The sequence below is a fragment of the Choloepus didactylus genome, chromosome 9 (assembly GCF_015220235.1).
Source record: "Choloepus didactylus isolate mChoDid1 chromosome 9, mChoDid1.pri, whole genome shotgun sequence".
Classification (NCBI taxonomy): domain Eukaryota; kingdom Metazoa; phylum Chordata; class Mammalia; order Pilosa; family Megalonychidae; genus Choloepus; species Choloepus didactylus.
The window spans coordinates 122618111-122642879 of record NC_051315.1 but is presented as its reverse complement, the minus strand read 5'-3'; the positions used below and the strand labels follow the sequence as shown (position 1 = coordinate 122642879).

At 40.1% G+C, this 24769-nt stretch overlaps 1 protein-coding gene across 1 annotated transcript in view; it reads left to right on the top strand.

Annotated features, from left to right (window-relative positions):
* Nucleotides 1–24769, top strand: part of DNER (delta/notch like EGF repeat containing) — a 381612-nt gene that overhangs the window by 185788 nt on the left and 171055 nt on the right. The window contains exon 5 of the mRNA XM_037850346.1: nt 13465–13610. Within this exon, the coding sequence (XP_037706274.1) occupies nt 13465–13610 (146 nt within the window). The remainder of the gene's footprint in view (nt 1–13464; nt 13611–24769) is intronic.

The following is a 24769-nucleotide window of genomic DNA, read 5'->3' as shown; positions in this document are numbered from 1 at the left end:
CCAGCAGGTGGTGTCTGTGAGCCACCTATTCCCCTCAAACCAGTTCTCCCCCACTTTGTCTTTGTGATGAGTGGGGGTGTGAATTTTGTGGCATCCAATTGGTGTGCCAGGCTTTCGTGTGTAGTTGGTATTGCCCGCCCTGTATATGTGGCATGTGTCTGGGCGGTTAGGATGGGGGGGAGGGGGTGCGGCTCTAGCAATCAAATTTTCCAGGTGTTCCTGGAGATTTAAGGCTGCTGCAATAGTCTAATCCTTCAGTTCAGTCCTGCCACAGTTTGTCTGTGCCACTGACCCACAAGTCCTTGGTATTGGCGTATGGCTCCTGAGACTTGCGAGTGGGTCCCTCTTCCAGGCCGTGCACCCCCTGGTCCTCTGTTGAGGGATGACTGTGCTATGTCACAGGTGAGTGCCGTCCCCCCAGGGCGGTTCTGGGCTGCTGGGCTGTGTAGGGAGGCTCCCAGTCTGCTGAAAGGATGGCTGAATGGGGCGTGTTAATTCACACTGCTCTGCCTTCCCAACTCTGGGACAAGCAGCTGAGGGTGCAGGGAAGGCTAATGTCCACGCCCAATTTTGTGGTGTGTGCATGTGTTTTTGGAAACACTCCCCGTCACACTGCGTTGTCTGGGGCAGCTCTGAGCTGTTGGGCTGGCGACTGGCAGAAGTGTTCCCTCCCCACCGGGAAGATGGCTGTGGGGGGACGCCCCCCTTCTCTTGGGAAGTTGTGGTGTTTAGTGAATTTTCTCAGCCATTGGACTTATTGCCTTTTGTCTCAAAGCTCTTGTAGTTCTACTCTTGTCTTGAGCTGTCCAAATTGCAAGTCTTTGAGACTTTCTGTTTTGGGCTTCTTAGAGTAATTGTTCTAGAAAAAGAGAAAAAGATTGAAAAAAAAAAAAAAAGGGAAAGGCCCTCCTTGCAGATCTGATGGATTATTGAAATGCTAAGAGACAAGGCAATTAGGGCCATTAAGGAATGATCCGGGGAGCAGAGGAACCAGTTTTTCAGACAAAGAAACTTGTCTTCTGGATTTGCATATGAGCCTGACTCTGCTTGAGCTCTGCCCTTCCCCATTCTATGTTCATCAGAACTCCAAAAAGCCTCTGCTTTTATTTTTGGGTTTTTCTTGCTGTTTTTGCTATCCCTATCTCCTTTCCGCCGGGCTGGCTGCTCCTGGATTCTCTGGTGTCTGGTCTCAGTCTGTCTATGTTTGAAGTTTGGATCAGCGGCGTGAGGTTTCAATAAGAGCTGCAACTGCCGTTCTCCCTGCTCGTTCCCAACACCAATGGCCCCTCCTCCCACGGGACTGAGCCTGGCAGAGAGGGGTGCAGTCCCCCTGGCCGCGAAAACTTACAGATTTTGCTGATCTCAGCTGTTCCACATGTTCACGAGTGTTGTATGAAGTATGCCCAAAGTCAAATTGCTCTGCAGTGTCCGGTCCAGGCAGTTCTTGGCTTTCTACCTACTACTCTGGAGAAGTAACTAAAACATACCCCTCACTACTCCACCATCTTGCCCTACCTCCTCTTGTGGCATACTTTTATTTGAACTTTATTTTAAAATTCTAGTAATAATTTTTTAAAATTTCTGTTTTAAAGTTTTGACTTCAGGGGGGTTTAGATATGGGACTATCCAAATCACCTTGCTTGAATCCTGGCACTGCTGTTTTTTGGAAGTTTTATCTTCAGGATGAATAGACAGAGGGTGCGGCTGAGATGCTGTCAGAGTAGATAGCATGTTAGTTGTGACTATATCTGACATTAAAATTTGTTGAGAATAAATCGGTCTATCTTAGGTAATAGCAGGTTGTTTGCATTTTAAAAAATATCTTTACGTTATCTTTACAGTTTCTCTTTTGTGCTATTAATATATCATATTCATAGTCATTCTGCTAGGTATAATTACCTGATGATTTAGATGAGTGACGAAGATAAAAATATTTGGTCTATTGCTGTTCTGTACCAGCATGTCTTCTAATTCAGAAAACACATCTGGCTATACCGTACTTGGGAACCCACTGAAAATGAGATGTTCTATATGGATAAATTTTCCAAAAAGTGTCTTGCCTCCTTATGCATCAAAACTTAAAAGCAAGCAAGCAAACAATCAACAGCAATAGTTCAACCCATCCTTTTGAGGTAGAAATCAATAATTCATAGCTTGAAAATGCTTTGTCTAGAAAAATACCCAAATGAAGTCCTGGGATGGGTGATGGGCCCTGTTGCAGGCAGGTTGTTCAGCAAATAATTGCTGTAGTACCTGGGTGTAGTGATATCTTTTTAGGTGCTCATTTAAATTTCCTCCCTTACCTCCTGGACTGGACCGTGATCTGGATGAAGTGCTATAGAAGGACAGCTGAGGTGTGTTGATAAGCCTTGTTTTATTATCATGCTGCCTTGGATTTGGTCTTGGCTCACATTTCCTCTCTGCCTCAAGCTCTCTTTTTGCCTCAGGCCTGACAGTGTCAAATAAAGGTTTATTTCCCAGGTTTTGCTGCTCAAATCCATAAGTATTGAGTCATAAAACCAGGGAGATCCTGGCCAATTTATTAAGCTTTGCACTAACCTCCATCCCACCTGCTTAGTGAGTCAGCACAGATGCACCATTTTGTCCCTGATTCTGTGGAACGAGATCTGGGAATTGGGGGTGTTTGCCTTCCTAAAGCCTAAGTTATTGCAAAAACCCTGGGTCTCCAGCTGGAGCTGGAATCTGCAATATCTCAAACCTTTCATACCCATCTGGTGCCAGCCGTGGGACTTTCTGGACCGTGAACAATTTTTATAGGTAATAGGTTTGTGCCAAATGACTTGCTGAGTCTTAATAGGAAAGCTTGACAGAACTCATTTCCAACACCTCGTGCTAAAAGTATTTATGGTCAGAATTTTTATTTTCCACTTATGCCTTCCCTTTAACAGGAAAGAAAATGGTCTTTAGCGAAACCACTGAAGTGAGAAATGCAAATCCCATTTGCTATTAATTCCAATGAGGTGTTAACTACAAAGTCCATTTAAGACTCTTTAGTGTTAATATTAAGGAAGACAAGTAGTAAAATCAATGGTTAATGTCCTGGAGCCAGCCATTCTGTATGCTTTAATTGATGCTTGACCACTCTGTTCCAAAGATAATGACCAGACTGGACTGCTTTCAGTTGCTTGCAACCCTTCATTTGCACCCAGGGAGGTGAGTTTGGCAAAGTCCCTGTTTTGAAAAAACTGTACTGATGGGCAGAGCATTTTATAACTGTGTTAATGAGCATAGTTTGGGGTTGTGGGCAGGAATGGAGTTTATGTTTGTGTGAATGTTATGGGGGTCGGGAAGAAGGAGGAGAGAAAGAGGGAGAGGAAGCCCATCTTTTATTTGTCTTTATAATTAGTTACCTTGAGGGTGTTAACAGATCCTAGGATAATCTTTGGATAAAGTTTTCCTTCATTACTGCTTTAAAACCCATTAGAGAAATCACCCAGTCGTGCAACAAGTGCCTGTCAAATGTAGCAACTTCTTTTCCCCTCCTGTACCCTTCTCTCCCTTCCCTATTCCTTGTGCAGTGTTGAAATCTGAAGTTGAACTAGGTGGAGTCCTTGAGCCTTTTGTCTTCTCGTGGACCAACATCTCCCTCATCAATGGTAAAGTGGCCAAATCATGTGTTATCTGTGTTCTTAGTGTGGCATAAATATTAGCTCTTACCAACCTCACTATGAGAAAAAATCATATAGCTATGTTTAAGTGCACTTTCCCAGTCCCAGTGGTTTTAAAACCATTATATTTGGATGAACCCCAAATTTAGATCTTCAGCCCTGAAGTTTCCAATAGTTGTGTCCTATGTCCAACTGCCAGTGTGATTACTCCATTTAGAGGTCTCATAAGCATCTCAAATTTAATACGTTCAAATAGAAATCTTGACTCATTTGCCAACCACTGCCATCCACAAAGTTGTTTAAACTAAGTATGATTTTTCTTCCTTTCCATTATAACCCACCTCCAATCAATACAGAAATCTTGGTTCTCCCTCCAATATATGCTTAAAACTCTTCCGTGGATTCCCATTGTACTTGGCTCAAAATTCAAGCGTTTACTGTTGTTTATAAGGTCCCCTGTGACCTGACTCCTCCTGCCTTTCGTCCTTGTTGCTCCGTCCGTCACACGGACCTCCGTAGCTCTCTTCGCTGGCTCATTCTCAGCCTTCAGGGCCAACCTAAATGCTGCCTCCTGCTTGGAGCTCAATAAACATCTGCTGAGTGTAGAATGAATGAAATCATCTCTCGCCCCCACACCCTACAACTGTCTCCATCCAACCCTACCCCATGCTGTGGGATACTAGTTTACTCATATAGAATAGATCATCTGCCCATTAGGATGATCCAGTAATTCAGAATCACAGACTTGGACTATATACAATTATGATTTAAATAAATATTTATTTCTTGAATATTTTCAGAGAACTCTAATTTTATATTTGTTGTGGTGGGAACGAGGAATACAAGTCCATGAAAACAAGAAGTTGATAAAGTACCTTTTTGAAACAAAGGTGGGAAGCCCCTGAAGCTTTTGAAGGAAGAACTTCATTTTTCTTTTCTCCATTTCTGCTTTGCTAGTCTTTCCGTATCAGTGTTTCATTTTCTTCTGTCTTATGTCGTGTATCTTATGCTTTGGTTTCCTTTTCCCTGCCCAGTCTTCCTGTCTGCCTCCCTCCCTCTCTCTCTCCTTCCTTTGTTTCCTTGCTTTCTGCCTTTGTCCCTCCTTCCTTTCCTTATTCCTTTACTTTATAAGTCGCCTCTTTCTATTACTCATTCTAGCTTTTAATTTGGACAAGGCCTTAGTTAGAGCCCCTTCATAGTTTCCTGTGTGCCTCAGTTCTTTATTCTTTGAGAAAAGCATGGAAAATGGACGTAGTGACAAAATTCTTTTCTCTGGCTGCTCCATAAATGGAACCAGAGTTTCATCCTCACTCCTACTTTGCCAGCTTTAGTTTCCAGCTCATCACTTGGCATATGGATCTTAGAATTCTGAGCAGGAGTACAAGACTTTCTATCCAGGCCTGTGTCAGCAGTTATGCTCCATATATTGATTTCACACCGCTAAGGAAGAAAAAATAAAAGGGACCATTTGCTCTGCATTTCTCTTAAGTCTGTTAAGAGTGTCCATCAGTTTCAGTGTTGTATCAAAGAAATCACACTGGCTTTTCAACTACTCTTAAACGGTCACTTATAAAACCCCAAGGAACTTCTTTCTTATAATTGAATTCAAATTCTTCTTGCTGCCCCTTGATTAAGAGTATAGTTCTTACTCTTGGCATGTGGAATTTCCTGAGAGCTATTTTGTTCTAATCCAGCTGCAGTTTGATGGAAATTAAATCAGACAATATTACTTTCCATTATGAGGAACTCCAAGCATTTTCCCCTAGACATTATCAAAGGGAGGTGTAAGCAATTTATGAAAATTTCACTCTCACCTGGATGGAGCCACCAGATCTCCAGTTCTCCTCATCGACAGGAACAGTGTATTGCCGAAAAGAATATGCTTGTCCCTTTGATTCATTTTTGGGGATTAGGTGAAATAATTAGAAAGTACATAGTATTTTAATAATTTACTAAGGCGTTTTAGGGCCAAAATTCTTGGTCTTATTAAACAACAACAAAAAATTTATTAAATACCCCCCCCCCCCCCCCGCAAAATTGTCTCCAAGAAGCTGAGAGACTTATGATGAACCAGGGACTATAAACACCGACTAAATCTTACAGAGTCACCTGGACTTTCAAAAGTACTCAGCTAAGTAAAATGTGCTTTCAGAGGCTCACACAGAAACCTCTAACTCAAGGTGATTGTTACCCTAATAATAACATTACTTATGTGATTTCAATCAGTTTAATTACCAGACCAGTGGTTCTTAACTGGAAGCATAGATCAAAATTTTCAAAAATGCACATGCCAAGGACCCATCCCAGGCTTTTGATTCTGAATCACTTGTGTTGGAGCCTTAGAATAATATACTTTGAAAATGCTCCTGCAGTATTTTGAAGCTACTAGTTTCAAAATTAGTTAAGAACTGCTACTCTTGACGGAAAGTTTGGAGTGGCAGAAACCCAGGCTGACTCCTCTCTGTAACCTTGGAATTGAATATAGTGCCTGGTTTGTAGATGAGAGTGCAGTAAATGGTAAATACTCATTGAGGAAACAGAAGCAAATTATCTTGAAAACTATACTTTGTATATTTTAAGCTGCACCTTCATTTGAATTACTATTGGCTAACAAAATTTAATAGTTGAACAGAAATTTAAAAATAACCTTTGGAAGGAGGAGGCCTCATCTACAAAATTAAAGCATTATGTGGTTTCAGTGCTTAGTGAGTAGACAGATAATGTAGATTGAAAAAATAATTGAATGTGAAACTAGAGAGCAAAGCAGAGGTATGAAAAACATCTTTAAAATTACAATTAATGACATCTGAATTTATTTCCATTATTTTATGTGTAAAGATGTCATTTACAATGACTGGTAGCATCCCACATCTACTGGGCTCCTTTTCTCTATCAAGAATAATCATAAGTTGATGAGCAATTATTTTTTAATAAATAGAATTTATTTATTCAAATATTTCTGTTCTTCCAAGTGGACATCGTAGATGACAAGACATTCTGGAAACTCTTTGTTGGGAATTGTCTTTGCTGCTTTGGCCGTATATTTACCTGCGTCTTGACTTCTTATTTGTCACTTCTCTAAGACTTGACCTCCCATTATGGAGACTTCAGTTAAGTTGATATGATGAGAAACCATCCAGGATGGAACATCATTAGTGACCACTACATAAGGTATATACTTGTGAACAGACACATACGGTTGAGCTCAGGGTGGTCCTGGAAATTGAGGGAAAGCTTCGTGAATAGGTGAGAGCCGAGCTGGGTTTCATTGGTCAAAAGATTGGGGGACGGAAGAGTGTTCCGGATCATCGTGGGAATATCTTGGAGAAGTTTGCGGAAGTGGAGGTGGGCAGGGCAGGTGGGGGCGCCTGGGAGGAGGCATGCGGGGGCCTCACAGTGCAGGGCCGTGATGGAGGAAGTGGAGAGCGCCATTCTGTCTAAATCATCCTTGTTTCTTCCTCCCCCAAATGGATTAGCTATGAAGTTCTCAGTAGGAAATCTTAAGAAGAAAGCAACTAGTTCTCTATGGACGTGAAATGCCATTCTGTGTCAGACCTCTAGGCCCTCTCTTTACAGAGACACCAAGAGACTTTTGTCCCCTAAAGCCAACCTTAGAACTGAGGAGTGTCTCCAGGATACTCCAGCTTCCGTTAATTCCCTATCATGACTTGATGCTTGTGAATTGAGTTACATTTTATACTGCTTTCCTGAATCTATCTTCTGCCTGTTACAAACAACCCTTGCATTGATGTACTTTGCTGCTTACAGATACATTGCCTCCAGATTCTTCTCAGGGTATCAGAAGCAGGATGACCACGTTGTCCCATTGCCTGGGACATCTCATTTTATGCCTGCGTCCAGGTATAATTATAAAAATTTACACATTTTCCCATTGCCTTGGACATCTCACTTTATTCCTGTGTCCAGGTGTAATCACAACAATTTACACATTGTTCCATTGCCCGGGACATCTCACTTTATGCCTGCATCCAGGCATAATTATAAAAATTTACCTCCTTTTGTTCTGAAAAGAGGTCCAGTTTCAATGATGAATTCTCTGGCCGACCTGTTTTGGGGGCATTATCCCTACTTAACACATGAGAATACTGAGCTCAGAGAGGTGTGACTGTTTCACCACATTGCCTTAAGCATATTTTGGGGGTAATGCAGGAGTTTTCCTCCTAGATGAGCTTAGGGGCTAATTATAAGTTGTTCATTTTCATTCAAGTCTGGTGAAAGCCACAGCCATGTCTTCCTTTGTCCTGAGGAGAATCAGGATGTGTTCCTTTCACAAAGCCTGAGTGATGATGGGATCTCAGGGGCCTCTCCAGTCTAAGAGAAGTCCTAGACAATTAGGAATATGAATGAGTTGTTTGGCAGTTTTCCATTTTTCTCAACCAGTACGTGGTTCACAGGAGAAATTAGAATGTATGCCCTGGAGATAGAAGTCAAGGAGAAAACCCATGGCCTCCTTTTATTTTTTCCATCTGGCTTTATCCCATTCCCGTAGGATTTTTTTTTTTTTTTTTAATTAGAGAGAAGCTGTGGGTTTACAGAACAATCATGCATAAAATATCGGATTCTTATATACTACCCTATTATTAACACCTTTCATTGGTGTGGTACATTTGTTAGAATTGATGAAAGCACATTTTTGTAATTGCAGTGTTAACTATTACAGGGTGTTTGCCTGGAGGACCTGGACCACTTAGGAACCCACCTGCACCTGCACTGGGCTGGCAGCCAGCATGGCCGGGCTGGACATACCAGGTCCTTATCCGACAGGGCACGTTAGGTCCCTATGCAGGGCAATTCCTTGGGTTCCTCCTTGACGGGCTCCCAGCCTTGGTTCCTTCCTGTTCCAATGCCTCCAGTCTTTAGTTTTTTGTCTTTGTTCAAGTTTGGGCCTCAACCCTGTCCTTGGGTGCAGTCCCCACTCCTCTCTTGTGTCCCTCTGCTTGACACTTACAATATGACATCCTTGCCAGGCCATATTATCCTCAACTAATGACTGCTTCTGATTCCAACCTCTGGCTCTGGGAAGGGACACTTGTCACTCTAATTCCTCATAGAATATGGTAAATGGGCTGAGTCTTTAATAAGACATGACTGAAAGCTCAGGGAAATACAGAGGGAGAACCCAAAGGACTAATTTACCAAGTTGTTGTCTGAGAGCCAGGGGCTTAAACCTCATGTCAGACTCCCTGCCAACCTCCTGGCACCAGAAGGATCTCCAGGAACTACCATACCTCTGAATCCCAGCCCAAAGGCCCCAGAAAGTACCATTTCCTTTTACCCCTCAATGTAAGGCCTGCCTCTATTCTTCCTCAGAATTGCTTTCCATTTAGCGTGGTGGATAGCAGGATGGATACTTTCTCTCTCTCATCACTAGCATGTGATGGCCTGGATAAGATAACCCTAATAATCCCTTGTGCGTGGGTGTATTTCCAAAGCACAAGGCACAGTGGTTGGTCCAGCTGGCTATGCTCCATGCCCAGGCCAGTAGTTTTTCGATAATCCTTTGCCCAGATAAAAGAGAAGATTGGGTCTTATCTCTCTACTGCTACAGTCCAGTGCTAGTTTATGAGGCTCCTGGGAGCAAACACTTAGTCTGAAAGTCATACTGCATTTCCCAAATGCCAACAATGTAGGTATATAGTAGTATGGATCCAAATTTAAGGTATCCCTCCCTACAAATTTCCTTCATAGGAGAAATACAGTTTTACAGATTATAGCTATAATATCTCAGTCTGGAACATCTGCATCTGGGCCAGTTCATTCTATAGAACTGTCCCAAGGACCATGGGCATTTACACAATTTACTGCTGTAAGGGTCAAGGGCTTCCACAGTGGTCCCTGCAAGAGTGTGCATTCTGTCCCATAGACAAAGTCCTGCCTTCCTCCTGGAAGGAGGGAATTCTTTGCAACCTTCTAAAAGGTCAGTTTTTTGGTTTTCAAAATGTTATGACCCATTCTCCTTTAGGAACCTCCATTACACAACTATAGTTTCAAATTGTGTGTGCATGTATTCCACATATGTATTATGCATAATATATACCTGTAGGCTACATGTATTTCCATTTATATATGTTTATTTAATTTAGGCACTTTGTAGTAATCCTTCTAGACACGTAATCTGTTTCCAGAAAGAATTTCTCATTCATTGTAAACATTTGTGATGTCATCTCTATAACTTCCTGAAGGTCAAATAGAAATAGCTGAGAGATGTCTTATTTGTATGAAAACTTTAAAAAGAAATATGAAAAAGGAAACAGTGTGGGAAGTCTACCTTAACTTATTAAGCCGAATTCCTCAAAATAGCCTCCTTTTCAAATGTGTGAAAATTGAACCCTAGTGTGTCAAGTAACACTTTGAATAAATCTGTGATAATGGACTTTTGCATTAGTCACAGCTTGTATGAGGAGTTCTAAATCGAGAGCAAGGAAAATGTTGGGAGAGCTGCTTGTTTGTTATCAACAAAACAAACGCATTTGTAAATGGCCATGTTATGAGATGATGTTAGGTATCACACAAGCAAGGAAAATCACTGGGGTCCTTCTTATCCAATTTATTTATTTTTAATGTCATGTACTGATAAGAATAAATATACTACGTACATGTAAGTGTATAACAGGAAGGAGTTTGATATCATGGGAGGAAGAGACTGTTAGAAAAGTAGGGAGAAGGCAACCCACAAAGTCGTTTTGTGGCTGTGTCTTCTAGGTTTAGGATACTTATTTTTTTAAATGTGTCAAAAGCCTGTTTGACCTTCTGATTCCTGAACCATAATAAACAATCTAAATAAAAAATTTGTCCCCCTTTTCCGTAATGTTGACACCCCTTTTCAACATGAGCAAGTTAGGGTGGTCACTGCCTAGACATCCCTGAAGATCAGGAAAATGATTAAACTAGAGGAAGGGGTAGCACAGACAAGATGGAATTTAACAAATGATTATGAACATTGACTCTCTATATAATTTTCTTAGTTGCTATGGTATTAGAATAGCTAGAAGGAAAGAATTGAAATGGTGGGACTGTAACCCATGGCATTCTTTGAAATTTGCTCTGTAGCTGCTTGTTAAATTGTAATTTGAAAGATATCACCTTTTTGTATATGTGTTATATTTAAAAATAAGGAAATAACTGATACTATGGTACTGTAACTCATAGCATTTTTGGAAATTTCCTATATAATTACTTGTTAAATCATACTTTGAAAGTTATTACCTTTTTGCATATATGTTATATTTCACAATAAGGAAATAACTGAAAATGTGGAACTGTAACCCATAACATTCTTTAAAATTTGCTCTCTAACTACTTGTTAAATTGCACTTGGAAAGTTATCACATCTATGTATATATGTTATAATCTATAATAAAAAGTATGATTACAAAAAACTTGACAATTAGAGATAAAATTACTACTTTCAGGGGAAAAAAATGGTTACAAATAATTCCAGTTTGTGTGTGTATGTGTTGGTAGTGGTTTTCAGAATTTTTCTGTGAGTTCCAAAATATCTTTTTTTTAATAAAAAATTTTGTTTGCAAAATACTTGAAATATGCCAAAAAAAAAAAACTATAAAAATGAATATAAGACTTCTTTGTACATAAGATTTAATAAGTGTTTTGGCATATTTGCTTCACGTATTATTAATAAGGAAATAAAATGTTATATATACAGACAAAAGCTCCTCCCCACTCCCACCTCCTTTCCTCTTTCCCTAGAAGTCATCCTGTCTTGGGGCTGGTTTTTCCCATGCATGCTTATATATTTTCACTGTGTTTATGTACACATAATGGTGTTTGTTACTGCTTTGTGGATTTTTAATATTTATATAAATGGCATCATATAATGGGGAAAAAGAGCAAATTACAAGAAAAATTCTTTGTATGTCCTGAGAACTAACCTTTTGCTGATTGTAAATCTCATTTCCAAGCCTTTGGCTTGTTTATTAACTTTGTTTATGGTGGCTTTTTATGAACAATTTCAAAATTGAATAAAGTTAAATTTATCCATATATTATTTATGGATTATTATTTTGTCTTTTTAAAGAAATCCCCTACCCCAAGATGAAAGAGCTTCCTATATTTTTCTCTTAGACTTTTTTAATAATATTTTTTTCATTGTAGAATATAACACGTACATAGAAGTGATAACTTTCCAAGTGCAATTTAACAAGTAGTTAGCAAATTTCAAAGAATGTTATGGGTTACAATTCCACAGCTTCAATTATTTCCTTATTGTAAATATAACATATATGCAAAAAGGTAATAACTTTTAAAGTATGATTTAACAAGTAGTTATTCAGGAAGTTTCCAAAAATGTTGCGAGTTACCGTACCATAGTTTCAATTATTTCCTTATTGTGAAATACAATGTATATACAAAAAAGGTGATATCTTTCAAATTACAAGTTAACAAGCAGTTACAGAGCAAATTTCAAAGAATGCTATGGATTACAGTTCCACCATTTCAATTCTTTCCTTCTAGCTATTCTAATATCCTAGCAACTAAGAAAAAGAAAATTACATAGAGATTCAGTGTTCATATTCATTTTTAAAATTCCATCTTGTCTGTTGCTACCCCTTCCTCTAGTTTAATCATTTTCCCTATCTTCAGGGATGGCTAGGCAGTGACCACCCTAAGTTGTTAATGTTGAAAAGGGGTGTCCGACTTTAGCCCTTTAAGCCATCTTGAACTTATTGTTGTGTATAGTGTGAGGTAGAGATACAAATATACTTTCTTCAATGTGGAGAGCCACTTGTCCCAGAAACAATTATTAACTCACTATCTTTTTACTAATTCACCTCGAGCCTAAAAAATCTTTTGTTTTAGAAACATCTATGGACATAACTTGATACTATTGAGGCTCTTGGACTTGATTTTACATTTGAGCAGAATGGAGAAAACTGTATTGACTATGCTTGTCATATTGACTAGTTTTGATGTATGTTTTACTTTGATATTAAGAATTATACATGAATAAACTAATATTCTTATTAAAAATGAGTCACTTGCTTTGTGAAATAGTTTAATCATTGATGCAAATTACTTTAAAGTGTTTATTTCTTCATTACATTTAGAGGCTATATTTATTCATCAATTTATTCTCTATTGATTGCTGACTACCATGTTCAAATGACTACAGTAGACACAAAAGACATTCTATGATAAATACAGCATCAATGATATTGCAGTTTGTATTCAGCTGTTGATTGGTCCAGTTTTATTAGGTGGTTAAAACCACAGAACTTAAATTGATACTGTTTAATTAGAATTGGTGATCAAGTAAGATACTGATTGATAAACCCAGTGCAGAATGTGTACCCATATGGGCTGCCCACCTGTGAGGCATCTGAGAGCTGCTTGGGCAGGAGATAACAGGGTGGGGATTTAGGGGATTTCCAGTGCTTGTAGCCATCCAAAGTAGCCAGGATGAGAGAGCTGGGAGACGCAGGCAGGCAGCTCTCTGGGAGAGGACTAGGGTTCGAAAGCAGGAAAATTTTATTCTAAGATGCAAGTGCAGGAGTGGAATTCAGAGACAAAGTGGCCCAGGGAGAGCAAGGTTGGGAGCAAAGCAAAAGAAGCTAAGATGGTGACTGAAGTGTTTGTTGCTCCTTTGCCTTGGCCTTAGGGGTGTCCCATGATGTTGGGGAAGACTGGCCTATTTGAAAGGCACAAGGTCTGAATGGGCAGGGCCCATTGCTTTGTTGCTTGGCCTTGTTGCATTTTGCTTTGTTTGCCAGACTTGAATGCCAGCTAAACCAAATTCTGTAGAAAGACTGTTGGTAAAGCTTTATTTTACAAATCTTGTTGTCCCCTTTTCTCTTAGGTTTTGTGAATGATTCTGTGTCTAAAAGTATTGTGGCTCTGCGCTTAACTCTGGTGGTGAAGGCCAGCAACTGTGTGCCGGGGGAAAACCACTCAAATGACTTGGAGTGTTCTGGAAAAGGAAAATGTACCACAAAGCCATCAGAGGTAAGGGGAAGTATGGTAGCTTGTAAATGATCTTGAAATGGGAGAGAACAAGTGAATTTGCTGCAAGAGCGCAAAGAATTTCTGGTTTCAATTAGATATCACAATCAAGATATGGATAGTTCCACGCTCAGATAATTAAATAAATTATATTCATGCAGCCCTAGGTCTTCTGGCTTTGGTATGAGGTAGAAATTTTATGAGAAGATGCTGTCATTGTAACTGGTAGAATCAAGAGAAATGGAAGAAAGAAAAGGTAAGCACAGAGTCATTTACTTACCAGATTTTGAAACTGTTGCCAACAGAGGTAATAAATAATTCCCTCCTTCAACTTAGCATCTGTCTAGAGATGGTAACAGAGTTACAGAAGTAATAGAAAAGTAAGAGAAGAACAGAGAAGCAGGGAGGAGAAGGCTGACCCATTATCTTTGACTTTTGAGGGGCTGTTGCTAGTGGCTGGAGTTCGTACAGCGGAGGAGGATAGGACCAAGTGGGCATTTAGGCCACCCTTCGTCAGGATAGGGCTCTCTTGAAACACTTTTGGCAAATGGACCCCTGGCAAGCATCTATCCTCCTCCCCAGCATCCCTGGAGGAAGAGGCCCCACAACCTTAAAGGGGGCTTGTTCCATTAGGGAACATCCATCCCTCTCATTACTTCCTATTTCAGTTCCCGGCATCCTTTCCTCTACTTCCTTTGGAGTTAGGATGATATGAAAGTGGAATTATTTTAAACCAGTTTTAAGGATAGCTGTCTTAGTTTTCCAGAACTGCTATGACAAATACCACATGATGTTTAAACCAGAAGCATTTATTGTCTCCCAGTTTCGAATGCCGGAAGTTCAAAATTAATATGTTGTCTAGATGTTTTCTCCTGGAGTCGTCGTATTCTGATGATGGCTGTCCTCCGTCACATGGTGCTCTCTCTCTCTCCTTTTTTGGCTTTCTCTGACTTTGGACGTCTACTGACTGTAAGGCCTCCAGTCATCTGGATTAAAACCCACCCTGATTCAGTTTGGCCACATCGTGACTGATGACCTCCCAGAAGGTCCTATTTACAAATGGGTTCATGTCCACAGGAATGCAGAGGAAGATTAGAACGTGTCTTTGGTGGGCAGGTGGGTGGCACGATTCAATCCCCAACAGGAGCACAGATGAATTTTCTTTGTTGATGCCAGTGTGTGGCAAGGTTAACACATTCGGTAGTAATAGTGGTGGCAGCATTGACAAGTGAATGCTTTGGGGCTAACTGACAAAAGGAACTTGGAACAAACTTGCAAAGACTGCTCTGTGTTATCTTGACAAACCAGTGACTTTCCTTTCTTAGGTGTAATATTCCAGAAGTTTAAATATACCACTTTCCTATAAAAATATCACCTGTAGGGGGCAGAATGTAGTCAGGAACTTGAGAGGCATTGGAAATAATTTCTGCTAAATATTTGAAAAGGAGCACAAATGTAGTCCAGAGCCAAAATGAAATCCCTGCTTTGGGAGGGGAGGGTGGCTGGAGGGAAGCCGAGAAGTGAACCATAAAGACGTTTCTTTCACGCAGCCAGACCTGTCCTTTAGAGTCTGTGTCTATGGCTCTGCAAACTTGGGCCAGTTTCTTTTTTCTTTTGTCTTTTTTCAAATGAAGGGAGACCTCATTTATCAATGTGTATTCTATTAAAAATATAAAAGCAAAGGTTGCTTGGAGTTTTTCTGTGACAATCAATCTTGGAAGGGGTAAAATAACTTGCGAAAAGATGAAGCATCTGGAGAAGTTATTCGATAAGAAGGTTCCAGAAGAGATGAATCCTGAGAGACTAAGAAAAGCCAACTGCTCCAGGCAGAAGAATATCAGACCTTCAAGTGAATCTGCAAAGAGGAGGCACAAAGATCTTTCCCAAACTCATTCTTATCATCCCCAGGGAAAAATTTCAAGGTCTCATTAGCTCTGAAAATGATAATATTGGCAAAAGAGAAATTTCCTAACTAGGAACTGGGGAAAGTTCTTGGAATTTCTGATGGACAAAGTTGTTAAGATTCATTGCAAGCATTCCCTAATAATGGATGAACTTTCTGGGGAAACTTTTTTCTTTCAATTTTATTGTGGTCAAATAGATGTAACAGAAGTTTGTCATTTACCCACTTTTAAGTGTATAATTACAAAGTTGTGTAACGATCACCAGTGTTTTCCAAAACTTCTCATAACCCCAATCAGAAACTCTGTGTGCATTAAATTGTGACTCCCTCTTCCCCTGGGGAAACTTTTAACCCATAAACCAGTCACCGTGTTATCTTAACAGCTGGACATGTGACATAGCCCATGGGAATTGTCTGCCTGAAAACTCTAGCAAGAAGGCTCTGTCTGGTGGTCTGGAACTGATTCATTGAAAAGGCAGTAGGGGAATTTAGTACATGGCAGGTAATCTGGCAAACCTTGCCAAAGGTACTTTCTTTTCCAGGAAAAAATGTTTAAGAAGTCTTGGTGAAGAAGCCATACTAATGTTGGAAGCTCATTCCAAGGGAATAACTTCTTCATTATGGCTGAGGGCTCCTTTGCAGAGCATTGAGTGACCCTGAGCTAACACCCTCCCTCTGGGGCACCTCCCGGCTCCCACCCGTTGATTCTAACTTCAGTGGAGCCTCTGCAGTGATTGTTCTTGACAACACCTGCTTTTACCTTCTGTGCATTTAAGGGAGTGGTGGTCAATAAATTATCTGAGCCATTATTATGACCCCTAGGTGACTCCTAAGCAAATATTGAGACTGGAATTACCGTGTCCCTTCCAAGTCCCACCACACTGTTTTCTTGGAGAGAAATGTCCATACCCGTCCTGTAGGCCATGGAAATATGGTTGGAGTTGAACCACGGCAGGAGCAGTGGGAATGGAAAGGAGGGTCATCTTTTTTGTGTCTAGCTGAGTTCCTGTGGCTTTTTGCTCTTGTCATTCAGGCTGTTGTGGTGACTTAGGAGTTGTTTGCCAGCAATGGAAGGCTGCTGTTACCATGTTTCTTTTTCTTTACTGTTTCCTAAAATTAGAAATTATATACTCCAACCTTCCAAGCAATGCAAGAATCCACTCCATAGCAAATAGGACTATATTTGGTGATTTAATTTTATTGTATCTAATCATCTTTATAGCTTTTTATTAGATCATCCATCAAAATAAAAGCAATTTTGTTATTTCCATGCTACTCTCATTTGGTAATGGCCCTCATTTCTTTTCTGTCAGATGTACTTTGACTAAGGGATATTTCTCAATTCCAAGTTGATGGGTCTTTTGTGATAAAGCTTGAGCTGGATGTCCTTAGATATTCCACTATCCCAGGAAGAGCTTTTTAAATGTTTGGTATAACACTATTAAGGTGTTCTCTATTTATGGAAACTGCTTTTGTTCCAAGGGTTGATTCTGTTCTTTCCTTCTCTTTAAAAACAAAACTTGGCTGGCCACGATTTCTCTCCTGGACCTTTATCTTCAAGGTTGTGAGGCTTTTGTCCACAGCCTGTTTGATGATTCCTTAATTATCCTACAGGTAAGTGTCATGAAGTCCACACCAGGCTCTTTGCTGGCCCAGATCATCAACCTTTTTTTAGACCCAGATTAGGTCCAGTGTGACTCTGTCTTTCAAGGCCAAGAGATTCTGTATCTTTCTCTCTTGAATTCACTACTGTTCCCTCTCTACCAAATAGCATTCCCTGCCCCAGTTAAGGGAGTAGTTTAAAAATTTTAGTTTGCCTAAGGTTAACTTGATTAAAAAGTCATATTCCAGGCCCTTCTCAAAGATTCTGATGCCTTTGGTTGGGCAGCCCAGTGATTCTGATGCCAAGTAGATTATGGACCACAATTCTGGAAAGAGAAGTCTCGGGAGCAGTATTTGTTATTTTCCTGTTCTTGTTAACTTTCGAAAGGAAATATGCACATCTTTTGTTGAAGGCTTTCATTGTTGAACATTTCAAGAGTTAATTAAAAAAAGATAAATGCTAAAAAAGATAAAGCAAAGATAATGGGTTAGTAAATATTCCAAGGTTTTCCTCTTCTTTGGCCCTGGTGTATCTTGGTAGATAAATGGCGTCAGGCCTCCATTCTTAGAAGTGTCTACAGAAATTTCCCTAGCTCTTGCCTTAGGAAACCAGAGTTGACTACTCAGGAGTCATTTTTAATCCCTTCTGGAGCCTGTCTTAATTCGGTCTCCAGGTGTGGGCCTGTACTTGGGGAAAGCACTTCCATGTCTGGCTCCTGAAAAGTTCTGACATTCTGTTATCTTCCTCACTTATGTTGGACATCAGAGGCTGAAGCTCTGGGAAGCTCTGGTTGGTTTATCTGAAATAAATCACTGACCTGAACTGATTTCCTGTCCATTACTTGTTAATACTTTGCTGTCTTTGTTCTATAGCCCACGTGGCCTTTGTGGGAGACACTCTCATTCCGGAAGCCTGTCTGTCCTATGCCAGTTCCCCTCCCTATCTTTTTTTCCCTTTTTTTCCCAAGCACATGGCTCTTGGTTAGAGCATCCAGTAAATTCCCATTTCTGTAGGTAATTTCAGAGCTCATTTGCAGAGCAGAGTGATGGGCATGCCACAGGCTGGCCACATGAGCAGCCTTTCTGGCTTCTGGCTCCAGCCCCTCCCACAACCCCTGGATCCCCCGATTCCTCACCCAGATCTCTGTGGTTTTGTTCATGCTGTTCCCTCCATCTGACAAGCCTTCCCCAGCCTTTCCATCTCCCAAAGACCCAGCTCAACTGCTTCCTGCTCCCCGGAGCTGTCCTTAATTCCCCAAGTGAAAAGTAACTCCCTCCTCTGAGGTCTGTGGCATTTTCTTCCTTCTATGAGATGCAGGCCTTTTGACTTTTCCTTATAATTTTTTTGTGTCTAGAATTACTGGCATTTGTTTCATTACAGATTTACTGAGCACCTGTCAGGTGCCTGGTACTTCCCTAGGCACTGGAGATGTGGTCTCTGAGAAGAGGAGGTTGGTGGGTCATGGGGTGCTGGGCGAGTGAATCATGGATTAGAATGCAGTGTGATGTGCACTGTGGGGAAGGTTGCAAGTGTGTTCTGGGAGCCCAGAGAACCATCCAACTCGGAAGACAGATCACTGAGAGCTTCCCAGGAGAGTCTCGGGTTGTAAGTTTCTTGAGGTCAGACTCCATGTCTGGTTCATTCTTTATCTGTCATAGCAACTAGCATGGTGCGTTCCATGTAGGGGACACTTAAAAACTGTGAATGGGCTGAAAAAAAATAAAAAAACCAAAACAAAAATGAGATGGGAAACCAGTTCTCTGACTTTTTGAGTTTAGCATGGAAATAAATGGTGAATTTTGGCTTTTAAAATAATGAGTTGGAAAATGTTCTCTGATCTAAGGTCATCTCATAAAGAGCACTACCCGGAATGTTGTAATAACCTTTTAGGATCCTTTTAAAGCAATATTGTCAATTCCCTTTCATTTTAAAAAGAAATAGGTTAGGATAATCTGAAGCAATGGAATCTCTGATGCCATCCTCCTGTTGATTGAGACCCCAGGTGACCTCTTCTCTGGGTAAGGTTGTTGCAAAGCGTTGATAGGCAGAAGTAGATGCTAGTATGGCACCTATTCATCCATCCCTTCTCAGAGAGCTGATTTGTCCATCATCATTCGTGCCAATACAAAGGCTGTCATGAGACCTTGAAAAGGCACTGTGACCTGGTAGGATTATGAGGAAAAATTGGATGGGACAGTAGATGAGGGAGCCCACAAAGACTCAGAGAAAAGGCATTCACTGATTACTTCTTGGCATTAAAGCAGCAGCTGGCAGTCAGGACGCGGCGTTGCTTTCTAATGGTTCTGTTCTATTTGTGGTGGGGTTAGGTCCCCCACGGTTTTGCTAGCATCATAGAAGAATTTCTCCTTTAAGTAGGGAATGAAACACAGCAAGAGAAGGTTCAGAGTGGAATTGTGTTGGGAAAATACTTGCTGAACGGTTGTTAGTGGCATTACAGAGAGAAGAAACTAATTTATTCTAAAAAATTGTTCTTCAGTTTTTTAGAAATTGAATTTTCCTTGACTGAAGAAGTAGTTCATTGGCAATACTTAATCAAAAATATTTGGACTTAGGGCCAAAATGAAGGTGTCTGAGAATATTTATATGCTAATAAAAGAAGGGTGATCTCTCCTACAGATTTTCCTTGCAGAAACTGCTTTGTGAACCTCTAAGAGAGAAGGTACGTTTATGAACAATACAAATAGAATAATAATTAGAAACATATTAGCCCCCGAGAACATAAAAGGAAGTGTACCCCAGCTGTCAGTGTTTTAATGTGCAAAGGATAAGCTAGTCTAGAATTTCATCAATTTGAATTTGAATTATAATTCTTGGTACGAATGTAATTAAAAAGCCATTGCCACCTTTTATGTTATAGAACAGCAGGAAGATCAAATTATTGCCTGCACAAAAATACACCAACCTATTTTAGTCACTTATTATAAATTGTTTAAAGAAATAATTATAAAATTGTTTCAAAGGATAGATGTTTCATCATGTTTTTATTTGGCGCTTGCTTTTTCCAGAAGGTTGAAATGTATCTCTGTATACAAGCCGTTGTGGTCGCTTTGTTGGTTGGTGGCATTCCAAATACTTTAGGGCGAGGATTACGTCGTTGTTGACATTTCAAGGTCATAGAATTTCACGTAGAAGGTGAATTTAGTGGCTTTGCCACCTATTTTATTTTATTTATTTATTTATTTATTTATTTTTGCCACCTATTTTATTTTAAATCAGAAACTTGAGGTCTAAGAGTCTTTAAGTCATTTGTCCAAGGCTCGAAAGCTAATTTGTGGTAGAGAAAGGACGAGAATCAAGTGAGATTCCTGGACCTAGGGTCTGGGGTTTCTCTTATGGGGCATACGGCCTCTAGTCCCTCCTTATACTGTTCTCTATAAGGACATCCATTGTTAGCGTGGACTTTCACACCTGTTCCGTGTCCTCATGTCAAGATCTGTTGTTCACTACCAGGAAAACCAGGCATCAGATGGAAATTCTTTTCGAATGGTTTGACCTCATGATGTTTTAGGGCACCACTGCTCACATTTTAATATGTGCATGGATCACATGGGGATCTTGTTAAAATGCAGATTCTGGTTCAGGAGATCGGGGTGGGGCCTGAGATCATGACACAGGTGATGCCAACTCTGCTGTTTTGGGGACTACAGACATTAGAATGCAGCGTTAGAGGGCAGTTTCCATGACCCTGCAAAGAGACTTAGAAGATTCCAAAACCTCTGAGCCATGAATTGCTTTGGAATAAATTTTACTAGGGGACGAAGCTATCTGGGTCTCTTACTCTAGGGCAAAATTTGAGAAAATAAAAGTACAGGTGAAATAGAAATGCATGGAGAAAGAAAAGTCCTGTGTGTGGCCCACAGCCTTTACTCATGGCCCAGGAAACGTTTGTTTGTAGCCCCTGAGTTTATAGTCTGTTACAACTCCATGTCTTTACAAAGAGGAGAGATCCTCATTTTATGATCCTGTATTGGAAACAGATAAGTATAATTTTTAGGTTTTCATTCATAACTTAAAACTACAGATACAAGACTATTAGACCTGAGAGAAGAAAACCTTCACAGAGCTTGTGGGCTTGCTTTCCTTTGTCTTTCCTCTCCCTATGATACTTATTCTTTTTGTTCTATTTTTCAGTCCATAAATCAGTGAGCTGAGTGTTAGTGTGAATAATGCGGCTAAATGGCTTTGCCTGTGAAGGACATCCTGCATGGGGCTTCGTTAGCTCAGATGGGATCTGAAAGCCACCCACAGATTTGCCACTGGTATTCTCAAAGAAGGGCTTTATTCCACTTACCAACTTGGAGTATTCATTTATTTCTCCTCACCTTCATTCCCTCATCCAATATTTTGTAATATTATGTGTCAGTCCTGGAGGTAGGCCCTGACAAAACGAGGGTGAGGAAAATAGGCGTGATGTATAAATTTAGAAAACTGGGATTGGAAATCATTTGTCTTGACCCTTAGCTAATGTCCAAATCCCCTCTAAAGCATTGTCAACCTCTTCAGCCTTCCTCAGCCTCTAATTAAATAACCAGCGAATGGCCATTTGAGGCAGGCTGGCACTTCTTTTAGATTTTTGAGGGCAGGAGGAAACGCCTCTGTCCTTTCCCCACCATGTTCTTCTGTCCCTTTGCAGCCACTCCAAATTTGGCTTTAACACACAAAGACTCCTTTTCTGCTTCTCTTACGTCTAACGAGATTAGAACTTTACCTTGATATTTGCTCCATTCTTTCTGTGATTTTGTCTTAGATCTTAAAAATCAGTTCTGGATTTTCAGTTTATCCTTCCAAGTTGTGGTGTGTTAGCCAGTTGCTGAAGGACCGGTTGTATGTGTCTGAGGAAGCTGCTGTTGGTGGGACAGTATTGCATAATTTTTCAAACCAGGACAGAAACAGAAATTTTTTTTCAGAACTTGACAAGTGGTAGTTTCTTAAAGGTTAATTGCTATGTGGAATCTGAAATCATATCATTGATGGTTTTTCATTCTGTTTCATTAAAATCCATTGATTTGTCTTGCAGTTTGGATCTTTTATCCATGAGTGGTTTTTTAACATCGCAAGTGGTCATTTGGGTATATGCTTAATAATGTGTCTTAATTGCAGGCAGAGTTGGTGGTTTTCTTCCTGGTTTTAGTTGAGATCTACTGGACTGCCTGCCCAAAACTAGCTCCTTCACTGGAGTCTATGGTGCTTTGTAGAACTTGGTCCCATTTTCTGCCTAGTGAGTTGCAGACTCAATGGAAAGATTTGCCCACTGGATATGATGTTAGCTGTTTGATTTACAACACTGCTTGGCTTTATCTAGGTAGTGGTTTTCAGACTTTTTGGTCTTAGGACCAAATTATTGAGGACCCCAAGTGCTTTTGCTTATTGGATTTTATTTATAGATATTTCCCATTTTAAGTTAAAACTGAGAAGTTAAAAAATATTTATTCACTTTAAAATAGCAGTAAACTTGTTAACATTAAAAAAAACACTTTCGTGAAAAATAGCTATATTTTCCAAGCTAAAATATTCAGTGAGACGAGTAGCTTTGTTTTCATTTTTACAAATCTCTTTAATGTTTGGCTTAAAAGGAGACAATTTGTTTTTATATTTGCTTCTATATTTAATGTACTCAACCTGTTTTAAAGCATAGGAAGGAAACTCAGCCTCGTACAGCTATGCAGTTGGAAAAAGGAGAGGTGTTTTAACAGCCTTTTCAGATAATTGTGGGTATTCTTTGGAAATACTCCAGAACTTGACAAGTGGTAGTTTCTTAAAGGTTAATTGCTATGTGGAATCTGAAACCATATCATTGACGGTTTTTCATTCTGTTTCATTAAAATCCATTGATCTGCCTTGCAGTTTGGATCTTTTATCCATGAGTGGTTTTTTAACATTGTAATTGGTCATTTGGAAAAAAAATTGGATCCTTGAGTTATACAGTTTCCAAATTCTGACACATTTCATTGTACAATATATATAAAAAATCACATTTGTTAATATCACCTTCAATCTTGTCAGAAAAGTCTTTAAGTATTGGGATTCAGTCTATTTCATAATAGCAAATAACAGTTTTCCAAAATTCAAATTTTTACTTGGCAGCTCAGATTTTCTCTGACAATAAAGAGTATCAGTTTTCCTTGACAGTGATAGGCTCACTGTCGTTCATTTGAGAGAAAATGTCTGCCAGATAGCCAAGTCAGAATAACCGTAGTTTGTCTATAATTTGTTCTTTCAAAGAAAAACGATATTCTGTGGGGAAGGGACCTCTTCAGCCCCTGACTTAGAACACGTGCACAAGTGCTTTTTCTCGGGCAACCTTAGAACTTCAGGGTTAAGAATGCTTTCAGAGTACCTCCATTTTGTCACACCAAATGCTAAAAAGATGTGTGCTCAAGGGCTGAGATTTAATAAAATTTTAAGTTTCACTGCTTCTTGAAAGACGTTCTAAGTGAAACATGTTCTTTGTGAATCCTCAATGATGGTGAAGAATCCATTGACAACTGCTACAAAGCTTCTGTCTGATCTGTGCTGAGGTATCAGTGGTTTTACTCATCATTGTTTTTGTATCCTCAGTGCCAGTGTCAACAGAATGACAATAAGCATGTCATGTCTTAATATTATTATAAAATAGTCTTGACTTTGTGGACTCCCAGAAGAGTCTCAGGGACACCTAGAGGTCTAGAAACCACCTTTTGAGACCCTCTGCCCTGGCTTAGGTCTTGCCTCTAACCCTGTTTTCTGGACTCTTTATTAACTTCTGCCCCTTTGATCTATCCTTTTGAATACTACCCCTCCCCAGCTTAATTTTGGATAATTCAATTTCTTCTCTCTTTGACCTTGAAAACTACTTTGTAGCTTTTGTCTCTTCCCTGTGTTGATTCTTTGAATGACTTCCTTTATAACAGATCTGCATCAAATGGCTAGAATCCAATTTGGCAAATCCTCCATCTTTGTCTATTTCTTGACTCCCCTCAACTTTAGCCTCCAGAACTGTGAGGCAAAAAATTTCTGTTGTTTTGTGTCACCTAGTTTGTAGTACTTTGTTATGGCAGCCCTAGCAAACTAAGACAGGGGGCTAGAGAAAAGGGGAGAAAAATGTCCTTTTCTATGGTAACTGATGCCAGACCAAAGGCCTGAGTTTTTTGTTTTTTTTTTTAATTTTTAAGCATGCTATGATATGTTTTATGTCTTTGGAAAAGCCATCTTTAATCTCCTCATCAAAACTCAATTCTAATCTCATTCCCTTTGCGCAGGAGATTTTAGGAGGGGAGATCTTGGTGACAGGGAAACAAAGAATGGTAGACATCACCAGGTTGGGTTGCTCAGGAGCAGTTGCTCATGGGATTCTGGATTTCTTTGCCTCTGGATGGAGGCAGATGATTTGGTTTTGCCTGGGCCACCTTGAATACTGGCCCAGGTAGGTCAGTGCTGATATGTCAGCTCAGTCCCAGGTTATCCTTTGCCTGAAAGCCTTGGAGGAGCTGGGTTGGTTTCTACGGAATGTGAGATAAGGCAGATTCAGAGAAGATGGTACCCTCATATTGGTTTGCCCTGCAACTGACCTGGAACTCACCATCTGCTGAGGGAAAGAGGCAGAACTAGCATCACCCTGCCATCTGTCATTGATGTCCTATGGGTTTCTTCCTTCAG